Below are 25,195 nucleotides of genomic sequence, written 5' to 3' on the forward strand. Positions count from 1 at the left end.
ATCCGCAAATATGCCAAACTTTATTAAAGTAAAATAGTATTGGATTTGTTTCGTGTACCATTGATTGTTTAATTCTGGTGGTTTCTCTTGATTCGTTATGGAGAATCGGAATGACTTCATTCTTTTACCAGTTATATTTATATATAAACAATTAACAATTAACAACTGGAAAATTCTCTAATACAAATAGCGAAACCTATTAAACACGTGTTTAATACTAATCATCCTACATAGATTTAGGTAGCGTTTGTTTTGAGGTACTGAGACAGAGACTGAGAGACTGAGACTCAGTATCGTATTTGTTAATTCAGAGACTGGTACTAAAATTTCTATCTCTGTCTCTAAAATTTCAGTATTTCAGTACCTCCAAAAAGTAGGGACACAGGAGACTGAAATTTTTAGAGATGGAGACTGAAACTTTAATAACATTTTATATCTAAAATACTTTCATTTCAATTAATTAATTCTAATTTTACCCTTTGTGCAAATTAAATTAGAGTATCAATATTGTTTCAATTCCTGTCTCCCATTTTGCACCAAATAGAATACTGAGATTTATTTCAATCCCTGTCTCTTAGTCTCTGCCTCTCAGTCTTAGTCTTTCGGTCTCTGTATCTCCACCAAACGCTACCTTAGGGTATATCTCCAAAGTCAAAATTCATTTGACCACTTAGCCATGTTTCTAAATCCTTAATACAACTTATATCAGCAATTGTATTATGTACAATCCTGAAGTTTAGATTGTCTTAAATAGTCAACATTTGTTCTTTATATTTATCTTACATTTAAGTCAATATTATCCAATTCTCCAATTTTTTCACATTAAAAAGTATTAGTTTCCTAACCTTCTTTTTCCGCTAATACTACAATAACAATAACAACAAAGTTTTGTCCCACTAAATGGGATCAGCTACATGAATCAAACGACATCATTGTGCTCTATCATATATCATATCTACAGAAAAACTATTTACATATAGATCTCATTTGATCACCTCATGGATGGGTCTTCTTAGATCTTCCTCTGTCTTTCACCTCTTCTTTTTCCGCTAATACCTTTTGTAAATGAACAAAGTTTGAATGTGAAACATGCCCGCATAGCCACACACTCCACGCACATCCAACCAAATTCTCTATTTAAATAATCAAATGAAGTTGGACGCTAAACAATTGTGGCTACCACTTGCCTTAACTTCGAACATTTAACACTTGGACTGCATTTTAATACTTAGCTGTCATAAGTCTTAACAACGACGATATACAGATCCTTTGGCTGGGAGAACAAATGCAAAAGATGCTGAGTTGGTTAAGTTCATTGATCACTATGACACAGTGGTTAGGATTTGCAGTATCACCTCTCTTTGCACAGGTGGGCCACTGTAGTTCAGATGTAACCGACCTCTCTTTTTCTATGGCGTCTTTATTTTCAATGAAATTCCCTATTTAGGATAAAATACTTGCGGTGGCACAAGCTTACAAGACGCACTTGTAGTTGTCAACTTCTGGAGATGGTAATGAAACTTTGTTTGAATTCATGCTATATACATCAGGATAATGCAAAAGTTGAGAAAAGAAGAAAATCATGGGTTCAAATTATATCAACCTAATGGGGCAGCAGTAAATATAAATACAGCAACAATATAAGGGACAAGGATTAACTAACCCCCAAAATTGTGACTGAACAACTATCCAAAATTTGAAGAACCGTTACAAGGTAAAAAAACGAACTGTTCATGTGAGGATTCGTGGCAAAATTAAAATCTGTCTGGAGAGACGACAATTCGCACTCTTCACTGCGACAGGCCAATGCCAACAAGGGCACAAAATTTCAGAACAAGAAAGTGGCTCACTACATTATTCAAAGATGAGAAAATACTAATACACAGAAAGATGCAATACAACAATCTTCTCAAATTTTATTGCTGCCAGGCTGCTACATGGGGATTTCAGCGCCCATAAACTTGAGATGATCCGCATTTGCATTATTTATATCCACAGCTGTTCTCTCCTATATTCTCTTACAATTACAGGAACACTTGTTGGTGGGACCTGCCAACAATTGTAAACAATCATGACCTATAGTGAAGAATATGCAAATGCTAGTGTCCCTTATAAAAGGGACAAACAATCTATGCACACAAGGTTTGCCTAGGACAAGGTCCACATCTATAACCTTCATTGGATAAAACCACTTACCATGCCATAATCTGTGACTATCATTGAAATATAATCTGAAGGAGTTGCATCATAACTGGCATCAATTTAAAGAAAATCAAAGTCAGTGAACATTTTCGGTGGTCTGTTATGTATTATCTGAAGGTGCTTACATCAAATTTAGTAGTTGCAGATTTTCAGTATTGGCCCAACCATCCAAGTAGTTGACATCCTCTCTACCCAGAACCTTGGAAATGACTTCTGGATCACCTGAAAGAAAATCCAATAAACATTAACATTCTTTCAGACAAGGAAATAATAGATCCTCATAGTTTGTGACTGTTTACATACCGAGTTCATTTGAGCATATTGAATCAAGTTGTACCCTTTCACTAAATTTATAAGCCTCACAACATACTAAAACAGGGACACGAAACGAATGAGCAATCATTGCAACACATGCAGTCCCAACTCCTGAATAAACTGTCCCATTAGACAAAACTGATGAAGCACCCAAAAACACACGAGTGACTTCATGCATTATGTAGGAAAGTGCATTTATTTGAGTGTATGTACAGCTAAGACCTTTCTCCACCAACCTCCGAAGCAAAATTTTTCCTCTAAGCTGTGGACGAGAATCAACTATTATAACTCGAAACTGTTTTCCCAACTTATGTGCATGTAACAGTATCATTTCAACAGCCGATGACAATCCATAAGTAAGAAGAACATCACCATCTCTTATTTTTGTGACTGCGTGCTTAACTATCACCTTGTCAGCAAGTATAATCTTCTCATTTATAAAACGCTCAATATCTGAGTGGAGAGAAGCTTTTGATTCTGACTCAGACAGTGTCAAAGGTAGTTTAGCAATTCGAGTTTTAAGAAATTTTATTGCATTTCCCATACTGATACAAAGAGGCCGACACTCAATGAGGAATGAAACATAGCTACTTATTTTTGCTGTTAAGTCTCTCACAAAAGTCTTCTCCGGTGGAACTCGGTAGTCTCTGATGGCATCTTGAAATGCTTGAAGCATTGCAATGCAACGAGCATTACTGCCAGATATATTGCCAGACAGATACTGCAAACCCGCCTGATAATCATAAAGACTACCATGGTTAAGGGAATAACCATAGAATTTTTACAATATGGCTCATAGTATCTCAGTATTATACAATTTTGACACCATTCACAATGAACTTCTTAGTTGCAGATAGTATAGGCAAGAAAATACACTGCAGGTATAACAATATAATATAATAATACAAGTGACTTTAAGTCAGGTGTTTTATCAAATTGAACGCCCAACAATCAATGATGAAAAATTAAGCAAAAAACTTAGAAAAAGTTTAAAGAGAATTAAGTGCTGAACCTGTGTTAAATAATTAGCAATTAATTATCTAAAGCTATATGAAACTAAACCATTTCAAGTGATTGATTTAAACACGAAAAGTTTTGCTGCACGATATCGGCAATGACGTCTAATCTGCTGAACATTTAAAACTGTTTTATTTCTACGTTGCAACAAAGAACTGATTTTGAACTTTACGATAGGCCTATATGGGTTTGTCAACTCCTTCATCAGGACAAGAAGGGATCCCAGGGTAAGGAACATCAACTTATCCTGTGGCATTATTTCACAATTGAGTCATGAGCATGAAGCCATGAACATCACAGATATTGTGAAATGATGACTCCTGGCTGTATAACAAGAATGATTGTAACAAGACACAACAAGGAAATAAGATAGCCACCTTATAAACTGCAGGATGCACAGTATCAAGCTGGAAAAACTTCGCCTCAAGATCTGGAAGAAGACTCCCATGTTCATACTGTGGCAAATGCCTGAACAACTCAACTCTGTTCCTAGCTTCTGTTTGTTTTACCACAGCACGCCGTTTAGCTTTCTCCACTCTGCTTTCATCATCATATTGCATGCGTGGTTGAGGAACATCTTTCTTTCTATCCTTTTCTGGTGGACGATCACATCCCTTCTTCTCGGACACTGCAACTGAAGAATTATCTACTTTGTGTGGGGGCTTTATGGCCTTAGCTGGTTTTGCAGTCCCAGAAGTTACAGTTCCAGATGCCTTATTTCCTTCAGCTAATAAGACAATAAGACATTATATAATAACTGAATAACATAATAATGAGCAGGCAACTGTTCATTGGAAAAAGAAATTTCATGAAAACAAGTCACAAGTTCCCAATTTAAACTTGTTGAAAGTAGTGTTAATAGAGAAATTGAGTTTTTGCCGGGTGGGTCTAATCTGAAGATTATACTAGGTCCAAATAACAAAATTGTATGGCATTTCCAATGGAAGAGCTCGAAGATAGACATAAAATCAATAATCAAATGTCATTTCTTTGTTCACAAAAACTTAAAAAATAAAAGATTTTTTAGAATTGGTGTGATGATCACAACTAAACATGCAATAGTTCTAATCAAAGTAGGGCATAATAATTGCTAATACCTTTTGCAGCAGCCTTTGCAGCTCGTTGTGCTTCTTGAAGAGCACGTCTTTCAGCTTTTGTGGTCTTATCTTTCTTCTGCTTTGAATTGGTAGCTTGGTCTTTCGCTTCCAATGCCGATCCTCCTCCATTATCTGCTTTCTCTCTTCCTAGAGGTGATTAAGGAAGGAATAAGAAAAGGACTAACAAAGTGATTTGATTTCTAAACAAAGTCATATATGCAAGAAAGAAAGAAAAATTAGAAAACGAAAAAATACCACAAAGGGAACCAGAGAGAGAGTAACATTTGATGCCATCCATAATTAACAAGAAGCAAGTTCGACAAAAAAGAAAATGAAAATTTTCAAAATCAACTTTTAAAACCAAACACGTACTATCAAGACGAATTAAAGTCAACACCAATTTCACGTATAGGATAGTTATAGCTTCCCATGTGCCGACACAAAACTCAATCTATCCTCTTAAATTGCGGTTCAACAATCCAACCTTCATAGGGCAAACAATAAAATGATCTTCATACTCAAAGCACATAATTCTCCACTTGAATTCTCACTAGTAGTACAAAAAACATTTAAATGAAGCTCAAATTTAAAAAGCCTGTAAATTCACAACACAAAAAGCACTTAAAATAAGACTCATATTCAAACATGAACCCTCCACTTCAATTCAAATTAGATTCATATTCAAAGCGTATAAATTCTACCCTTCAATTCACTCAACAAACAGCACTTAATGACTTCAAATTCAAAATCACATAAATTCTCCACTTAAATTCAATTCAAAGTCAAACAACGGAATAACCAAAACTAAACAAGAGAAGCAAAACCTAACCGCGAATCCCTAGGGAGGAATCATTCACCACCGAAACCGTAGTCAATCCGCTCGCCGGAACGCTGCTAGCCTTCACCGCCGGCGACTCGAATCCGCCACGAGGGAACGAAGTCGCCGCCTTCCCTCCGCCGCGACCAGGCGAAGCCACCGCAGCTCCATTCAAGCAGTAATCTCCGTCACCACCGCCAACGAACCTGCTGGAAGAGTACGAAGACGACGCCGGAGACATCGGAGCTGGAAAGAGCTCCGACGAGCTCCCGTAGCTCCCGCCAGCAACAACGGAACCCTCGATGGAAACAGAAGATGCACCTGGCACAGTCGGCGCCAGCGGCCGAGCATGGTGAAGGAGATTTTCCGACGAGTGGCGCGGCGGAGGGATCATGACGGGAGAGAGGGAAGAGGAAGGAAGGGAGATCGGGTCGGGAAGACCCGATTGTGAGAGTTCTGGTGGAGCAAAGAACCCGACCTTTCGAACCTTGGGGTCAATGACGGCGCGTGGAGCTCGGCGCGTGTCCATTGGTGATTGATTAAACAGAAAAAAGAGTGAGGAAGTGAAAGATGTTAGGGTTTTTGAACAGAGAAGAAGAACGAGCAGAGCATTGTTTTGGGGTTTTTCGAGTTTGGATTATTTTGTTTTTGTTTTTCTGTGAAATTTTGTTTTCGGATTGAATGTGACTCAGAGTGCGCAGCCGAAAAGGTGAAAATGAATGAGGAAAAAAAAAAGATTATTATATGAATATTTTTTTTCCCTTTGTTTGATGCTTTTGCAGGTTTGAGTTGATAGAGTTTATCAGTTTTCTCTGCATCTCATCTCACTCTCACTCTCCAGCTATATTTTCTTCCATGTTATCGTTAATTTTCGAAAATCTCAATTGGAGGTAAATTACCAAATTTGACATAATAATAATATCTACATTTAATTTACATGTTTTTTCAAAAAAAAAAAAATTTCATGTATTATTATTATTATTATTATTATTATTATTATTATTATTATTAATTGAAAAACATGCTTTACCGTCAATGAGTAATAGTTCAAATGGTATAGTCTCTCATACTCAATTAAGAGATTGCGGACTCGAGTCTCATATCTTTGATAAAAAAAAAAGCATGCTTTACCGACTTTTGTATAGAATACAATAATTAAAGGTTTAATTACTATTTTAGTTCTTATAGTTTCGTGAAATTTTCAATTAGGTCTTTATACTTTTTTTTCTTTTTAATTGGATCTATGTACTATTTTTTTTTAATTAAGTCCCTCTTAATAGTAATTAGCCTAATTTTATAGGAACTCAATTAAAAAAAAAAGGAATTGGTATAAGGACCTAAATAAAAGAAAAAAAAATGTAGGGACCTAATTAAAAAAAATTGGTGCAAAAACTCAATTAAAAAGAAAAAAATATAGAAACATAATTAAAAATTTCGCAAAACTATAAGGACCAATAGAATAATTAAACCATAATTAAATTCAATACAACTTTATAGATAAATTTTCTTTTATACAAGAAAAACAATATTTTTCTTTTTTATTTTTTTTAACTCTTAGAATTGAAAGAAAAACAATATAGATTCCTTTTTCCGATGCTGTGGAAAGTGGAAACAATTTTGTTTTAATGGATTCCTTTTTTTCACCACTTTATACCTGACTCTTAACTCGTTAAATTGAATAATTTCAATGGTTTTAGTTTTAGAGAGGAGACTGATATTTTGCAAGTATCTGTACAATTCGTACTACACATAACACGCTTACACAGGAGTTTATAGTACACAGTACTTTCAAGTGCTCTGTGTATAAAATTAAATCCTTACCTTATCTGAATTATAATTGAACTACCACTATCCTTATCCTCACTTATAAAGTAAATAGTAGTAATAATAATAATAATCATTTAAACAAAGCTATACGTTTAGTTTATTTTAAATTCATTTCAAATCTAATTTGCTTTTTTTTTTCTCTCCAATGTTAATTCTTTGTCATCACTCCATTTAAGATAGAGTAAATACTCTTTTTAGTCTTTATCTTTTTTAAAAATTGATAAATCATTTTTTAACGTTTAAAAAATAATAAATTGATTTCTATCTATTTTTATTTTCTTTCATTAGACACATTAATTTTTTCGTTAGACAAATTGACTTTTGTCTATTTTTTTTGTTAGACATATTAACATCCATTTATTGGCCACAAAAAAATTGATGTGTCTAATAAAAAAAATAAACAAGGATCAATTTATTATTTAAAAAGTGTTAAGGAACAGCTTATCAATTTTCAAAAAAACAAAAGTCAAAAAAATATTTACTCTTTAAGTTATTGTTAAGATAAACTCTCATCCCCGTCAGAATGGAAATAAAGAATGATTAAACTCTCATAATTTAGGCTGATCCTGTGAATAAGTATATAAGTAGAAATCTAACATCAATTCCGTTGTCGTCCAGCGGTTAGGATATCTGGCTTTCACCCAGGAGACCCGGGTTCGATTCCCGGCAACGGAAATTTTGTTTTTTTCTCTTTCAATTAATTACTTCTGAATTCTGATGCTGTCAAACTTATAATTAACTGAATGATGAAATGAGACTATGACAAGTGCCTTGGTTTTATCATATATCATTCTATGATCAGCTAAGTTCCCTTCATCCTTCAATTTCATAATGTTTTTCCTATGCTTTACAGAAAAGCATATAAAAATGGCATCAAATTTTCATTTGCCATTGGAATTGATTCAGACCGGAAGAGTTCTAGGAACAGTCACAGACTCAAAAAGGTTTGAAAAATGAAAGATTCCGTTGCCGGGACTTGAACCCGGGTCTTTCGGATGAGAGCCGAATATCCTGACCAACTAGACTACAACGGATTGCTGATTTAGTATTGTGACAAAGCATTTTGATCTTGTCAGTTCTATATTTCTTTGTTATTAAATCTTGACAAAAGAACATTTGACTTAAAACATCTAACTATTAATAATAATATCTTCTAAGAGCTCAATAGGGAATTAATAAGAATAACAATTTTAGAGCATATATAGTAAGATTATTTATTAGTTACTTTAGCGAATCATCATACACTATTATCCCCACAATATTGTGCTAAAATTATTACTATCTCAAGTTCATATAATAATTATCAATGTTTTGAAATACCCAACCAAAACAACTGAAATATACTGCTAGCAAATACTCCATTTATTAATTTCACGAGCATGTCTGTGATTGATAAATATTGAATGGCAAGTGCTCATGATGTTAGGCAATGCATCTTCTTGTGACACGAGAGAACCAGAAAAAAAGAAATATATATTTTTTTGAAAAAAAAAAAAAAAAAAAAAAGTGGGGACTGAATAGTGAATGCGTACACAAGTCACAAGATGCTATACATAATTTTCATCAGAAGACATTGACAAAACAGGTTTGTCGCTATTTCCTTATCAATAAACACTAGTAACAAATTAAACTGAAAAAGCACAAACAAATCCTAGTTATTACTTATTAGTTGATTTGATTGCCATGGCTGTGGCCTGATTAATTAATATATTTACCGAATCATCATATTATAATAATAATTAATAATGTAAGAATTTGGATCACATAATGTATAACCATACTTACATGCATGTGATGATATGATGCCACTTTAATTATATCTTGGTCCACACAAGAAACATATATATAGCCCCTACCATTATATTCATGTACACGAAATTAGATTGTCTCAATTAAAATGGTTAAGTGTTATACATCATCATCATTATAAATAACTCATGATGAGTTCAATTCCAACACTTATGCACTTAATTCCCTATGCATCCACCAAGGAATTGAATTCAATTCATCACCTAATTAAGATCCAATAATAAGGCATTGCAGCATCATATGGCTATGCTTAGTTTAATTTTTGAAACCCCACAAAAATCATATATAGTAATTTTATCTAGGCAAAGGCTAACAGACAAATCGTTTGTCGGTTTCAGACTTTTTCACATATATAAACTAAACCAAACATGTGCTGGTAATAATTGATTTTTGGTGATTGATCATACTATGATTGATATGTACATGCATCTATCATCCATTATTTATCTATGTATTCTCCAACATCAATATTGAATAAATCACTGTATATACATATATATGTAACCAGCCAAAACCCCAGAACTACTACTTTTGGGTTATTCACAGCATAAAGGACCACAACACAGATTCAACAACACATACACCACCTAATTTGACTCAACAATCTTAAAAAAAAAAAAAAAATCACAAGAGCGATAGAAGATATCATGGTGATAAATAATTTGTTTTTTGCATGCATGATTCGTTGTTGTTATTAAATTTAATTAATTTGGTGTTCAAAGCAGTTGAAACTTGAAAAAAGTGAATGCTAGCTCAAGAGAGAATGGAGCAGCGAAACACAGAGAATAAGTGAATCCAATTTCCGTTTAATTATTATGTTGGTTTATATAATTTCACTCTATTTTTAATTAGATTTTTATATTTTTTTATTTTAATTGAGTTCTTACATTATTTTTAATTTTATAATTAGGTCATTTTTATTATAAAAAATAATAAAATTAATTGAATATTTTTTTATAAATTAAAGATATTTATAATTAAAAATCTAATCAGATATTTGACCACATATATTTTAGGATAAATAATATTTTATTAATATTAACGTTTTTGACATAAAAATGATCTAATTATAAAATTAAAAGCAATGTAAATATTTAATTGAAAAAAAATAAAAATTTAATTAAAAATTTGGTAAAACTATAAAGACTACTAAAATAATTAAACCTTTAATTTTCAAAATGAATCGAATGATGAATCATACTTTTTTTTTTTTAAGTAAAAAAGTTCAATACAGTAAGGTGGAACAAAAAAAAAGAAAAAACTCATCACACTAAAAATAACAACTCCTAACTATCTTTGACATTACCATCAACAACCATAGAATTCACCACCAATCCACTCATCATAACTTGTAAAGCTTAAATCATACATCTTTGGATAAAAAGTATACACACAACTAAGAAAACTAGTTAGCTATGCTAACTAAGTATAACTAACTCAATGTACTTAGTCACATGGGTATAACCAAGTACCATAAACATCTTCAAATCCAACTAACTACTAACTACTCCCATATGTGTAATTCACTAATTGTTCTACCCTCAAGTTGGGGATTAAGATTTGTTCACAGAATGTAGAAAATAATAATGAGAAGAATTTAACTAACATCTATTTTAAAAATATATATTAAAATTATTAATTAATTTTTTTTAAAGAAAATAATAGAACATTTTTAAAATAAAAAATATTTAAAATACCTTAACGTATGCCTTTAAATTCTAATAATAATAATAATAAATCTCTAAATATAGAACGAACCTTAAAAATCTCAGAGCATCACATCAGACCTCAGATGATAGCATTTGACCACAAAAGTGTCTTTTCCTAATAGCCTCTATCAATTCAAAGACCATAGTTGCTCCCCAAATCATAAGTACACTGACGAATCATTGGCATTTAACTTCTCATTAATGTTCTTCCCAAATTTCCTTTAATTTAATTTCGTCATAAAGTAGGCTGTAACATTTAGGCTCCTTGTTTGATGGAGAATAATTCATCTCCAAACTCAGGAGTGTCAATGACATTTCCTTCGCAGAATGTATATGCTTCAAATCATTCAAGGAAGAACCAACTTGATTGGTCAGATAGTTAACTCATTTATTTGTTTATTGAAATTTTGTATTATATATACAATAATTCTTTAGTTAATAACAAACCTTTAAATAAAATTTAAATTTAGAATGTATTAATCGTTAATTTGTCGAGTTAAAAAATAAGAGACAAATTGATAAAAAAAAAACTACAAAGTCTTACAACGATTCCAAGCTTTACGAGTATGAATCAGATTTACAAGAAGAACTTACAACTTTGTTCTTGATATATGCATTTCAAATTTTCTTAAAAGGAAGTCCGAAATTGTATATTTTAATTATGGTGGATTTTATGGTGCCTTTTCATTGTGGTGTCTAAATTGTCTAACTTATTTTTATAAGTAAAAAATAAAATATATAAAATAAAAGTAAAATATTTAAAGTTTATTAAATATTATTTCTTTGCCTTTTTTAAAAAGTTAGGCACCATAGCATTCACGTTAATTATTATGTGCTATATAGCTAAGTGACCGGGTTCATTCCACGTGTATAAAAAGAAAAAAAAAGAAGTAAAAACCTGTACATGAGATTTATTATTTAATTTGCATGTAAATTTTTCATATCAAATGTAAAATTTAATTTGATGCTATAAAAAATTTTATATGTGTATTTAATCACTGTAATATTACATCAGTAAAAAAATAAATGTGATTGTATAACTGTATAAAATATTTTATGATGTTAATATATGAAAATTAAATTAATCTAACATATATTTTAATAATTAAAAAACTAGAAATAAAAAAAAAGCGCTATTATTCTCATTTTTTAGGCCAGTAATATAATTAGTAACCCTAAAATTATGGGAATAGAGATGAACAACAGTCCTAGACTCCTAGATATACAATAGGTAATTAAATACTAGCATTTTTATTTTAATCAATCTGAGACCCTAAGCTGTCTAACCACTATTGGAAGTTATTATTCATTAATACAAACTATTAATGTGAATGCATATAAAGAGGTACCTAGTCCTTATTAGACTTAGCTTATATATTGACATTGATTTGTATCTGCAAAAGGAGCAGAAAAATAGCTGAAGAAAGAGATGTATCATGAAACTAGATTATTAAAGCTATGAATTTTCATACATTATTGATTGTTATTAATGGTGGCATAGTCCTAGTGCTAATGCATGTAATGTAACCGTACCAATTTCAAAGTGAATATATATATAGTCAGAGTGATGATTTAATTTAACATATAATATTATTATTTCTGCACAACAATACTACTAATAATTAAGATAGGGCTTGGTATAGTAGCTGTGTTCATCATCATCACTTTTGCATAATAAGGCTCAGACCTCAGAGAGATAGATATATAGAAAATTAAAAAGAGACGTACCACTGCATGCTATTTATGATTCATCTTGATCTCATACATTATTCTCAGTTACTCATAAATTCCATAATCTATATATATATTTATATTTATATTTTTAAAAGAAAAAAAATGAATTATTATTATATGCAAGTATCTATTTTCCTATTCCCTCCTACTCCCTAGCTAGCCCTGCTTTTTTTGTCTCTTATCACTTCATCTTCTACTCTTCTTATTGTCTCAAGGTTAAAACCACTATATGCTTTTTAAATTTCCACTGTTCTTCAGATCAGTTGAGTTCTCTTAATAAGGTTAACTACTGTTGAATTGTTCTTGCTGCTGCTGCATTTCTCTTTCTTCTTCTATTCTTTCTCTCTTTGTCCATGTTCATGAATGTTATCACACATGATCTTCACTGTTTTCTTCTTGGACAGGTACTAATCAATAATAAGAATAATGTGATCCTAGTTTCTTTCTCAATTTGGTAATAGTGTTGTATGATTTGTAGTACTACCATCTTTAATAATTTTATCATCATGCAGTGTTATTGTTTTTGTGTATGTGTTATATATCTGGGTATTTCTAAATCTATGCTTCTCTATTTATTTAATGTGAATTTCACATACAGAGCTATTTCAGTGATTAGTTTATGATAGATGTTACTACTAATCAATTTCTATTTCAATTAACATTCCAATTTCATCTTCTTTCTTCTCTTTTGTTCCTTTTTTTTTTTGGTATCATGTGACTTATATATTCTTAATCCACCAATACATATACTATGAAAATTTAGGTACAGTTAATTTTATATGAAGTTAATAGATGAAAGTCCTTAAATGATTTGATAAGTTTAATAACTAAATTATCATCTGACGATTTTCACTTATTAATTTCACGTGAAGTTAATTGCATCTGAATTTTTGTCGTGCTATTTTAGTGTTTGGTACAGTGCATTTCAAAGGAATCAAAGTTATATGATGAGATAATTATTACTATTTATGTTTTTCTTTTGTACATATATGAAACTATTAAACTTCATTATGTGAGTGAAGGAGAGTATCAACTTGTTCCATGACTTACTTCATCTCAATGCAACTTGTTCAAGACAAAGATTCTTGTTGGAAATAATTTTAAAAGATGGAAAAATATAATGATTAATTAAGAACGAATAATTAAAAAATGAGCATTAATGTCAGTCTTAATTTTGTCTTATATGTAGCTTAACAATGTCTTTTGCAAAAACTTTTCAGATGGAAGAGATTTTGGACTGTGATGATGAAAGTAAGAGACAGTGATTATGGAAGCGAGGCCATGTAAAAAGATCACTGCCATCAGGGTGAGAAATAAGTATTACTTTCATTTTGGTTTTTTATTTGAAAAAAAAAAAAAAAGAAGTATGCAATCTTTTTTTTTAGTAGGAAGAAAGCAAATAGTTTAAATATTAAAATCTTAGTTGGTGAACCAATAAAAAAATGCATGATGCTATTAATTAATCTTACGTCACTGAAATCATCTGTGAAAGGCTTACTCATTACAGATTACACACACCAAATAAAGTCGAACACAGTATGCCCCCGCCCAAGCCCAGTTAATATATATGAAAGTTATCAGGTGTATCTGGAAATATCAATATTTCAATTGTTTTAACTATTGATTTTAATTAATATATATTATATATATTTTTTATAATTTAGATCAATGGTTAAAATAACTGAAATATCGATATTTTCGGTTATATATAAGATAGCTCCAAGTCACAAAAAAAAAAAAAAAGAGATAACTTCATATATCGAATTATGATTTTATTACGTAATATTTTTAGTTAGGTATTAAAAGTGGAATAATTTTTTTTTTTTGAATCAAAGGGAGCTCAACACAGCAAAGTGGAACAAATAGCAAAGCTATAGTAAGAATAAAACAAGATAACATACAACTCCTAGACACTGTGACCCGGCTATCAACACCCAAAGGGCTCAGCACCACCCCATTCTTCGTAGAACGTAAACGATCTATTGATAATGTCCCCTACTCTTGAACTCTTATTTCGGAAGAGTCTGTCATTTCTTTCTAGCCAAATTGTCCAGATAACAGCAAAGAATCCAGTGAACCATCTCTTCCTATCTACCTTCCTTCCTAGAAAGCTCGTCCAACTCTCAAAATATTCCTTCAAAGTACCCGGAAAGCTCCACCTTTGTTGAAAAGCCATTAGCCAAGCACACCACACCTACCAAGTGGAATAAATTTGTGTAAAATTATGATTTAATAGACAAATTAGCTCTTAACACTGCATTTGGTTAGTAATTTTGAGATACATAAATATATATATACAAATATATAAGATATAAAAATATAAAGATACACAAATTTTATAGTGTTTGATAATAATCAGAAATAAATTTAGAGGGGATCAGTGGAGTTATGGTCCTCTAAAAAATTTTAAAATTTCTATGATATGATAATGCATTTAACTTTTAAATTGAGTTATTAGTCTAATTGTTAATTAAAAAATTATTTGTTCTATGACTTGAGTTCAAATTTCAATGATTATATTTTGAATATTAATAATATATTATAATTTTTTTAGACTAATTATTTTGATCAATAAATCTTTTTTAATTATTTTTTATTTTTTATTGTTCCTTTTCTTTTTTTCTTTTTTTCTTCACTTCTAAATTTATTATCATATAAAAAATACTTTAATTTTTATAACAAATTCTAATTAAATAGTAAAAAGGTATATACATAAAAATAAATTATTTCAATATTTATTTATTTTTCATGATTTTAAAATAATAACATATTAAATAAATTATATATTAGTATGAATATTTTACATATTTTGTTCATTAATTTATTTTAAATGCATATATCAAAATATCAAAATAACTAATTTATATTAATCATGTTATATTTTTTATAATAATAAAAAATTAAAATTAAAATTTTAGTTATTATGAATAATATCACATATAAAATTATTATTTTTTAGTAGAATTCTTTATTTTAATATAGCACTTATTAATAATTTTTTATTAAAAATAATAATAAAAATTAATATCATCAATTATATAATACAATATTTAACTATACAAATATTTAATTTTTGGCTCCCTCTTTAAAAGAATTAAAGATAAACTAAATATACAAGACACATATGTATAAACTAAATATCAATTTTATTCTTTGTGTCTTATGAATTAGTATTTTTAAAAATAATTAAAGATAAAAAGATCAAATTTTGTGTCCTATACATTGTATTTTCCTATCTCAATTTTAAAGAAGAATATTAAATATATGTATTTTGTGTGTATATGTGAACTACCGTGTTCATTTAAATTTGTGTCTCAACACACAAACCATAGATATGTACCACCGTGTCTAACAATTAGTGTCTGTGTCTCAGCTAACAAACACAACCTAAAAAACTAATTTTTTAAATTTGTCCTTAAAAAATTATATCAATCAAATTGATTTTTCAAAAATTATAAATTAATCATTTTTTCCTTTTTTTTTTTTGGTGACTAATCATTTTTTCCTTTAATCGCTCAATTAATAGTTTTCATCACCAACCATTAATAACATGGAACATTAACTCACAGATACCTAGCATATCCAATTAAATGCTAAATAAATATATTTATGAAAATCTATTTAGTGTTGATATTAGGATTAGGATTTATATAATTAAAATATTTGACTAAATTGATAGATTTTTTATAAACATATTTGTTATCACTTAACGTTTTATATCATTACTTATTGATCGAAATTATTAATTACGTGACGAAAGAACAAAAATAATTAATTTATAATTTTTAAAAGATTAATTTAAGTAATATATTTTTTTAAGAAGGAATTTAAAAATTAACTCATTTTTTAGGAGCTAATTTAATTACTAATCTATAAAATTATATATAATATTGATTTAGGTATTTTGTTTGTATTTGTGTACGTACAACGTATAATTAATGACAATTAATGCATATATATGGCCAAATTAAAACTTGAATGTAAAGATTTGGAAAAGCATAGAGATCATCATCTCAATAACAAGGATTGAGCCATTGAGGAGCGTCCCACAAAATAAATTAAGCGTCTAATCTAAACATCTTGCTATGGTTAAATTCAATAGATCACATACTAATTAAAGCTAACAATAAGACACAAATTTTGGAAGCAAGCCGAACACTCTTTTTAATCAACAAATTAACTTATAATTGAATATTTAAAAGAAACATTAAAACTAAAGGGGAGAGGTTTAAATTCAAAATTCTATTACTCTTCATTGTTATCTTCCCAGCCATTCGGGTCGAGACATGTTTGGGCCGGGCTTAAGGACGGTTTGGGCCGGACTTTATGTATGTCTGAAACAAAAGTAAAATAAAATTAAATTAAATTAAAGTATAAAATTTTAAATTTAATGTTTAGAATTTAAAATTGAGAAATTATAATTTAGAGTTGAGGACAGTTCACAATATGAAACGGCAGACAGCAGGCAGATAATGGTAGTTGATAGCTGATGGTGAGTGAATGAAATTATATTGTAAAAAAAAAAAGGGAGAAAAAATAAAAAAGAATAATTAAAAAAAAATGTGAGTAATTGAGTTTGTCTGTTTATTGGTTGATATTAATTATTTTTGTGTTTGCTCCTTAGCTAGGTTGTATTGATTTAGGTGTTTTTGTTTGTATCCATATATGTAGAACGTATAATTAATGAAAATGTATATATGGCCAAATTAAATTAAAAGTTGAACAAAAACATGTGGAAAGCATAGAGATCATCATCTCAATAACGGGGATTGTGGAGCATCCCACAAAATAAATTAAACGTCTAATCCAAACAATCTTGCTATGGTTAAATTCAATGTCTCGCATACTAATTAAAGTGAATGATTAGATATCTTGTTCAAAGTATATATAGGGGCAGAAATGTTTAGTAACCAAAGAAAATCAGCAAAAAATAATTATAATTTGTCTTATTTAATATTCATTAATTGTTGTGATAATTAATTAATACTAAATAAGACAAATTCTGACTGTTTTTTTTTTTTCTACCTAACATTACCCATATAGTTCAGAGTTGTGTTGAATGTTGACCATCAATAATTTAGAGTTTAGAAAATAATGATTAATTTACAACACCAAATTATTTAATATTCTAAAAAAGAAAATTTAAAAATTTAGAATTCATTCTGTTAATTAAAATAATCATGATTAATTCATTTTAAATTTAAATTTTATTTAAGAATTTATCATTAGTCAATAAATTAATATGTATATAAAAAATTAAATTCCAATCACTTGTTTAAATAATCGAGTAAATTTGTGTCTTTAAATGAGTAATATAATATTGGCATAACGAGAATCATAAATACTACTTAATTTGCACACTTAATTATTAATCATAATATTATTACCATGATTAAACAAAATTGAAATTAAAGAATAGGTTTTATTTACTTTTTGTTGAGCGTTTTGAATATTATATATAGTAGCAATTTGTGAATGATGATGAGATGGGTTAGGTGGGATGCAATCTTAGTGCTTTATTTATTTGATTGTGCAGGATATATATGTAGAGTATATATAGGACTTTGACATATATATGTAGAGTATATATAGGACTTTGACCTTAGACATAATAATCAGGTACTTTCCATCCTTACCCTATACATAAATACTACCTAGTATCTTCTATAGCTGCTGCTTCTTCTTCTTTTACTTTTTATTTTTATTTTTTATTTTACCCTGGCTTGTTTATGGTGTCTTATTTTAGCCTCTTATGATAATTCATTTGGCAATAACACCTTGCTGTCTCAATTTTTTTGAAAATTCCTCAAGTTGCTATATGTCAACATAATATAAGGAACAACATCAGTATCTGTATTTTACCTACTTATAGTTTGGAATTACTAATTCCTAAGGACAAATATGCTCCCATACAATATATATACATTATATATATAGAGAGAGGTAGCTGGAAAAGGAGGCAATGGAATTAATGATAACAATCGGAAGGCCGAAATATGTATGTTTAAAGTTTTGGTCAATACAAGTAAGGATCTATCATCTTTCATAAAAAAAAATAGGCACGTATGCATTACATGATTCTTTGTGAATGCCTTTCATATATGATGATGTTAAATAGGTGAAGACCAAAAATACAAGTTCTAAGTTTAACATTTTTGCTCCTCGATTATATATTGCCATAATCTACATAGAGAAAAGAGAAAGTTTAGGGCCAGTAGATTTTGTGGTTTTTAGCCATTAATTAATTATTAATGATGTTTTTAATGGTGTGAGATTGTATTTAATGGTATAGAATTATTCAATTTTCTTTTGATAGTTAAGTGATGGCCATAATTTAACAAAAATGCTGACCTCCTAGCACTTCTCTAGAGAAAATACGGGAAAAATAATTATTAGATAGCATTTGGAAGCAGAAATTAGAATTGAAGATGGATCGACAGAAATTTAATATTTTGTTTGACAGATAGGTAGTGTTTGTTTTGAGGTATTGGGACAGAAACTGAAAGATTGAGACTCAATATCATGTTTGTTGGCTCAGAGACTGGTATTAAAATTTCTGCCTTCGAGATTTTAGTATTTTAGTACCTCCAAAAAGTGGGACATAGAGAATTGAAATTTTTAGGGAGACTGAAACTTTAATAACATTTTATACCTAAAATACTCGCATTTCAATTAATTAATTCCAATTTAACCTTTTGTGCAAATTAAATTAGAGCTTTATTATTGTTTCAGTTTCTATCTCCCATTTTACACAAAACATAATACTGAAATTTATTTCAGTCTTTCTTTCTTAGTTTTTGTTTCTCAGTTTCAGTCTTTCAATTTCGGTCTTTCCACCAAACACTGTCTTAAAGACTAAAACTAAAATTTTAATCTCGGGATATAAAATTAGAGTCTTTTAAAAAGTAAAAACAGAAAAAATTAAAATTTTTAAAATAAAGACTGAAATTTTAATAACATTTATTTTAAAATTATTCTCATTCAATTTTTTAAATTTTAAATCTAACTCTACCTCTTTTTTAAGATACTACTTTATAATAAATACAATAATAAAGAAACTTAATTTAATCCCTGTAAGTCTCTCTCCCAAAAGATTTATTGGTGTTGACTTCCATCAATAATGAGGTTAACTTTTCATAAAAAGTAGCTTGAGATAGATATATATGTCTTTCTCTTTTAAAAGACTGAATCTATGACGCTTTCCTTAGAGTTGTTGAACACTTCTTCAGCCTAATGATCCTATTATGTCTATTAATGATGTCAACATACACATTTTGACCTTGCATCCAATAATAGACGTTTTCTACAAAAAAAACTACCCAATATTTCAAAAATAAAGGGTACTTTTTTTGTGACTGAAAAAAAAACTACCCGATATGATCCATTTTAAATAATAAATTCATATTTTTAAAAATCATATAAATATATATACCACCCTATTTTCACTTGATTAAAATCCAAACATAAATATATTATCAAAAATTCAATTTATAAATGATGATTAATTAATATATACACTATGCAAGAGTTCCACCATGTGCAACAAAATCTTCATATCAGATTCTATGTATTCTAGCTACCCTACTTAAATTGAAAGTTCTATGTATGTCCGTAGTATGTAGTAGGGTTCTCCAAAAGATTTTATTCGACAACTTTTTTATGCCAAATTAATTCTATACCTATATGTAGTCACTAGTAATCTCTTCCATAAAAATTTATTCTTGGTCATATACATAGAGGGAATAGACCAAAGTTTCAATATACACAACATCATTGTTTAAACTGCGCATATATTGTAATGTATTTAATTGGACTATATATATATATATATATATATATATATATATATATATATATATACATACACACGAATATTTTACCCTTAAATTTTAAATCGATAGTTATAAGTAATTTTATGTTTTTTATTTACATAAATTTTATACAAATATTTCTTGTTTTATTTACTTTGTAATAGTTTTTTTTTAAATTAATAAAAATTAAATTTTAAAGTTTTAAATCATAACATTTTATATGATCATAACATGTTATAGGTAATAGTGTTATAATTAATATGCAATTAATATAAAAAAAGATAAGAAAACAAATTAATTAAATATGTTTTTTTTTTCTCATTTTCACAAAGGAGAAATATTAACTACAAATAATTAATCAAGTAGATTTTTGTCCCAAAAGAATACGTTTATATACACACCCTTGAAGCTTCTTTATATTTCTAAATGTTCATCAATTTCTAACAATCTTCCAATAATCCTCACACACATGCATATTTATTTGGGGCTTTTGGGATTTTTATTCCCATCATGAAGACATATTTTTCATGAAATCTACCATGCATGTAAAAATCTATTGGTAGGTATGATGCAAAAATTTGATACATATAAAGTAAGCTGCTTCCATGTGCTGATGATTTCACATCTCTGCAAGAAATTATTTGGTGAATTCTATGCATAAAGCAGAATTCAGTTATATTTGTTTTTTTTTTTTTCATTCAGTTAGATTAACATAAGTGGATCTATCTTAGGGATAGCTAGAAGACCTAAAGACACAAGAATTTCAGCAACTTATTGTTGTTATATTAAAGCTATAACAAATGAAAGTGTCATTAATATGTTAGCCAAATTTTCATTCTGTACTGATAAAATAAATAATAGTTATGACAAATAAAAGCATAACAAACTCTTGTAATGAGTCCAATTATTTTGTCCACCTAATTAGCCTGCAGACATAAATTCTCTTTTGCAAAAATGTTAAAGCAAACCAAATGCCTGATGAAATCAGTACATCAAACCTGCTTATTAATTAAGTAATTATCAAAGCACTTTTTTTTATATCTTGAAAGTAGTACAATAATCCTGCCACCCATGATTAGAAAAGGAGTTCAGACTTTCACTGTGTATGTTGCTGTAATAATAATGGAGATTATCATATACATGATAGTTAATATCTTTCTTTAGTCTTGCAGAGAATAAAATAATGCATTGTGTTAATAACTTGTACATGCAGAGAATCTGATCTGCTAATATCCAAGCTAAGTATATTATATTATAATATTTTTCTTGTCTTCTTATTAAGAACATATATATAACTGAAATTCTGGAACTATATATTATATATCATGCTGGTGCAAAAATTCAGTTCTTCAAATTGAAAACAAATTGCAAACTTATATAACATGTTTCTGCTTTTCTCTCACAAGAGGCAAAGAAATCTTTAATTTCTAATGGAATGTAGCTACTACTATTTATGGACTCTGTAATAGAAATGAAATCTGATTTGATTATTGGAGATAAAAAATACCAACAAATTAAGTAGACCTATAAATCACATATATGTAAATTGTTCCAAACAGCTTACCATATATATCAAGGAATTAATAATTGACATATTCTAATACTGATGCAGATAAGAATTAAGAGAAATCAAATATGTTCATTATTTTCTTAAAAAAAGATGTAGTTTCAATATTTCTTTCAATTTATTCATCTGTGAATTTAGGAAATTACCTAGCATAATATTCCACCATAGCATCAGATCCTATCTGTAACTTAATGATTTACATGGTTTTGAACTGAAAGTTGTTATTTAAAGTATATGGGACTCTTGATTTTTCTTGCATATTTGTTTGAAAATTTTCAAAATATATAAAGTTCTTCTTACAGAAATTAATATGCAGTGAAAATAAACAAATGCATGTCCCATCCAGCATATATATTTCTCAAACTGAAAACAAAAGCAATCTCAAAAGCCATTGAAATTTCTTCTACCATACACCTTCTCCAAAGAATTTAGCTGCTTCCAAATTTTCCACCAACAACATAGAATATGTATCAGTAAGTACCAAGTAAGAATATATTTAATAAACACTAACAAGTAACAACACAGATAAATATATATGATTCCTGTGATAAATATATAATATATATAATGTTTGTACTAATAATGTGAACCAAACTTTAAAAATTTGGTCAGAAACAAAACAACACACATTCAGAAACCTTTTGTGCCAACTGTCATATATGCCCTTCTTGGCTTGGCTGACCTTGAACAACCAAAAGATGAGTACAAACATTTGTTCAAAAAGGAATATTGGACAGGGAAAAAAAAAAGTTGGTGGTGAAGAAAATAAAAAAATAAAAACACAGATCAGAAAGAAAGATGCCTCCATATGAATGATTCCTTGCAAAGCATAATAGGAGAGTTCCATTGATTCATTCATTCAGATCAGAGAGAGAGATATAATGCTGAAAAATTAACTAACATACTTATAATCATAGGTGGGGATTGGTGCACTCTTCCCAAGACTTTCCAAAGATCTGAAGCCCTAACAAAAATTAAATTGAAAAATAAAATTAAAAAAGCAAAAGAAAACAAAACACTGTTAAGTATCAGTAAGTTCAACCAGAGAAAAGTAAGTTATTAGCTATGATTTGTTCATGAAAAAGAGAAACATACTTGTAGACAGATTCATGCTTGATATTGTGCAAACATTGGAGCGGCCATTATTAGTGGCAGCAGAAGCATTAGATTCCCAATTTGGTGATGATAAATTGGGAAAGCAGTGGTAGTCACTGTTGTTGCTGTTGTTGTTGTTGAAGTTTGTTGCTTCTTTAGGGATAACATTATGATTTTGATGGTGATGATTATTGGAAGAAGAAGAAGAAGAAGACATCAAAGATTGCTTCAACTTTCTCCTTATCACAATGGATTCCTCAATAACATTGAAATCATCTCTGGGGACTTCACTACTTCCTCCTCCTCCTCCTCCTCCTCCTCCTCCTCCTCCTCCTGCTGCTGCAAGATGATGAGGCTGAAACAGCTTTGGTGATGATCTCATTGAAGATTCCTCAAGAGGTTGAATCATTGGTGCCCTCAATTGTTGGTGCTGCATTAGAATCTGAGGATCTTCTTCCATTACCATTGCAGGGCTTTTCTTCTTCAACTCTTGCACCTTCTCACTGTTGCACATCTTGCTACTAGTCCTTTCCCTTGCTCTTGCCCTTGCTTTTTCCCTTGATTCCTTCATCTTTGCCCTTGATTCTTCATCCTTCTGTTGATCCCTTCTCAGCCTCCTCTCTAATGAATCCACACCCCCTTGTTCATGAGTACCTATACAATTCACAAATTAAATGAAGTAGTAGTGTTTGAGCATATTATATATCCATCTTAGATGAGTAGTATATACCATCAATATTATCAGTGAGTTGTTGTTGGTTGATGACTGAGTCAACTTCATCATCATCAACCCCATCAGAAGAGGAAGAAGAGAAGCTGTTATTATTGGCAACACCACCATTGTTATTACCACTGCTACTGTTCTTGCTCCTAGCTAACTCCTTAATTGCTCTCTTTGACTTTGTTAGGAGCCACTCAAGAGTGTTGCTGGCCTTATCAAACCCTAACATGTCTTGAAGATCAAAGAACTTGCGTGCAATCTCAATAGAAAGCCTCACCCTTCTGTCCCTCAAGCCCTGAGAAGTGTGAATCTTGCTGTGCCTATCTTTCTTTGGTGCTGGCCTCTTTGTTATCAAACTTGACATGCCATAATGGTGATGATGGTGGTGTGAAGAACCACCACCACCACCACCACCACCAGCAGTGAAGTACTCTTGCTTGAACATTGCATCTGCCACTGCCAAATTTGTCATCAGTGCACTTTCTGGGATTGTTGGAGCATGATGATGGTAAGGAATAACAGTAGTAGTAGTAGTAGCATTATTAGAAATTGGATCATGAAGGAAAGTGTTGTTGTTGTTGCTGTTGTTGTTGTTTGAATTATTAGCACCATTATTATTGTTTTCAGGGTTAAAGAAAGGGAAAGGAGGGTATGGTGAAGAAGAAGAAGATGAAGGGTAACAAGGGTAAGAGCTATAACTACCGAAACTAGAAGGAAACATCTATGGAAATTGTGATCTCAGTGGAATAATAACAAAAACCCTAGCTTTAAGGGATACACTAGAAGCTAGTTGCTACTACTTCATGAAAAGTATATCTATCTATATATCTATCTAAATATGAATGTATCTTGTTGATGAGTATAATGGGAAGAAGCTAATAAGCTTAAGGGAAGTTATCTCTAATCATAATAGTACAATATCAAATCAAAGGAGATAGATAGATAGATAGACAGATAGATAGAAAGATAGATAATGAAGGAAGTGGGATATGGATAGCAGTATATAATAGCAGAGTTGTTGATGATGATGGTGTGAAGAAACCACAAAGATCCAGGGCAGGATTGAATTGATTTTGGTGTGTAGTGAAGATGGATGTTGTTGTAGTGAAAAGTGAAACAGTGATAAATAATAAAGAGAGAGAAAAGAATTGGGTGGTGGATGGTGAAGCATAAAACATATATTTACATAAACAGACATGTGGATTGTGGAAGAAACGTAAGCAGATGGTGGCAGGGGGGGTCAAATCATACATTCAACTTTTAAGCCCGTTAATGTATGTGTGTTTTGTATCTTTGTGTTATCAACCATTCTCTATCTCCTGTTTCTGCCTCTCACTAGTTGTATTCATATGAATAGGGTTAGGGTAACTTAATAGTTGAATTCAAGGAGAAAAACCATCCTGGATTACAGGTACCTTTACCTATATATGCTTCTACTAATAACACCTTTTTTGTTATGTAACATTAATAATCC

At 30.0% G+C, this 25,195-nt stretch overlaps 2 protein-coding genes and 2 non-coding genes across 5 annotated transcripts; 1 reads left to right on the forward strand and 3 right to left on the reverse strand.

The window, feature by feature from the left end:
- Positions 1–1,563: 1,563 nt before the first annotated feature.
- On the reverse strand, positions 1,564–6,354 carry LOC107635543 (uncharacterized). The gene is made up of 7 exons (XM_016339038.3): positions 5,461–6,354; positions 4,632–4,778; positions 3,912–4,261; positions 2,506–3,250; positions 2,328–2,424; positions 2,197–2,251; positions 1,564–2,049 (listed from the first exon to the last, which is right to left on the reverse strand). Exons 1-7 carry the CDS (start codon positions 5,975–5,977, stop codon positions 1,987–1,989), a joined length of 1,974 nt encoding a protein of 657 aa, XP_016194524.1. The 5' UTR covers positions 5,978–6,354; the 3' UTR covers positions 1,564–1,986.
- A 1,524-nt stretch (positions 6,355–7,878) lies between these two features.
- TRNAE-UUC (transfer RNA glutamic acid (anticodon UUC)) lies at positions 7,879–7,950 on the forward strand. The gene has a single exon. It is a non-coding gene; the product is annotated as a tRNA-Glu (tRNA).
- Positions 7,951–8,236: 286 nt separating this feature from the next.
- On the reverse strand, positions 8,237–8,309 carry TRNAE-CUC (transfer RNA glutamic acid (anticodon CUC)). The gene has a single exon. It is a non-coding gene; the product is annotated as a tRNA-Glu (tRNA).
- Positions 8,310–22,152: 13,843 nt separating this feature from the next.
- LOC107637396 (uncharacterized) lies at positions 22,153–24,903 on the reverse strand. Of its 2 annotated transcripts, XM_088484176.1 has the most exons (4): positions 23,731–24,819; positions 23,001–23,654; positions 22,811–22,869; positions 22,153–22,337 (listed from the first exon to the last, which is right to left on the reverse strand). In XM_088484176.1, exons 1-3 carry the CDS (start codon positions 24,440–24,442, stop codon positions 22,817–22,819), a joined length of 1,419 nt encoding a protein of 472 aa, XP_088340302.1. In that variant the 5' UTR covers positions 24,443–24,819; the 3' UTR covers positions 22,153–22,337; positions 22,811–22,816. The 2 variants fall into 2 exon arrangements, with proteins under 2 accessions (XP_088340302.1, XP_016196301.1); XM_016340815.3 differs by lacking the exon at positions 22,153–22,337 and having other exon boundaries at positions 22,420–22,869; positions 23,731–24,903.
- Between the last annotated feature and the right edge of the window lie 292 nt (positions 24,904–25,195).

The sequence above is a fragment of the Arachis ipaensis genome, chromosome B4, assembly GCF_059453495.1.
Source record: "Arachis ipaensis isolate K30076 ecotype BB chromosome B4, ASM5945349v1, whole genome shotgun sequence".
NCBI classification, from domain to species: domain Eukaryota; kingdom Viridiplantae; phylum Streptophyta; class Magnoliopsida; order Fabales; family Fabaceae; genus Arachis; species Arachis ipaensis.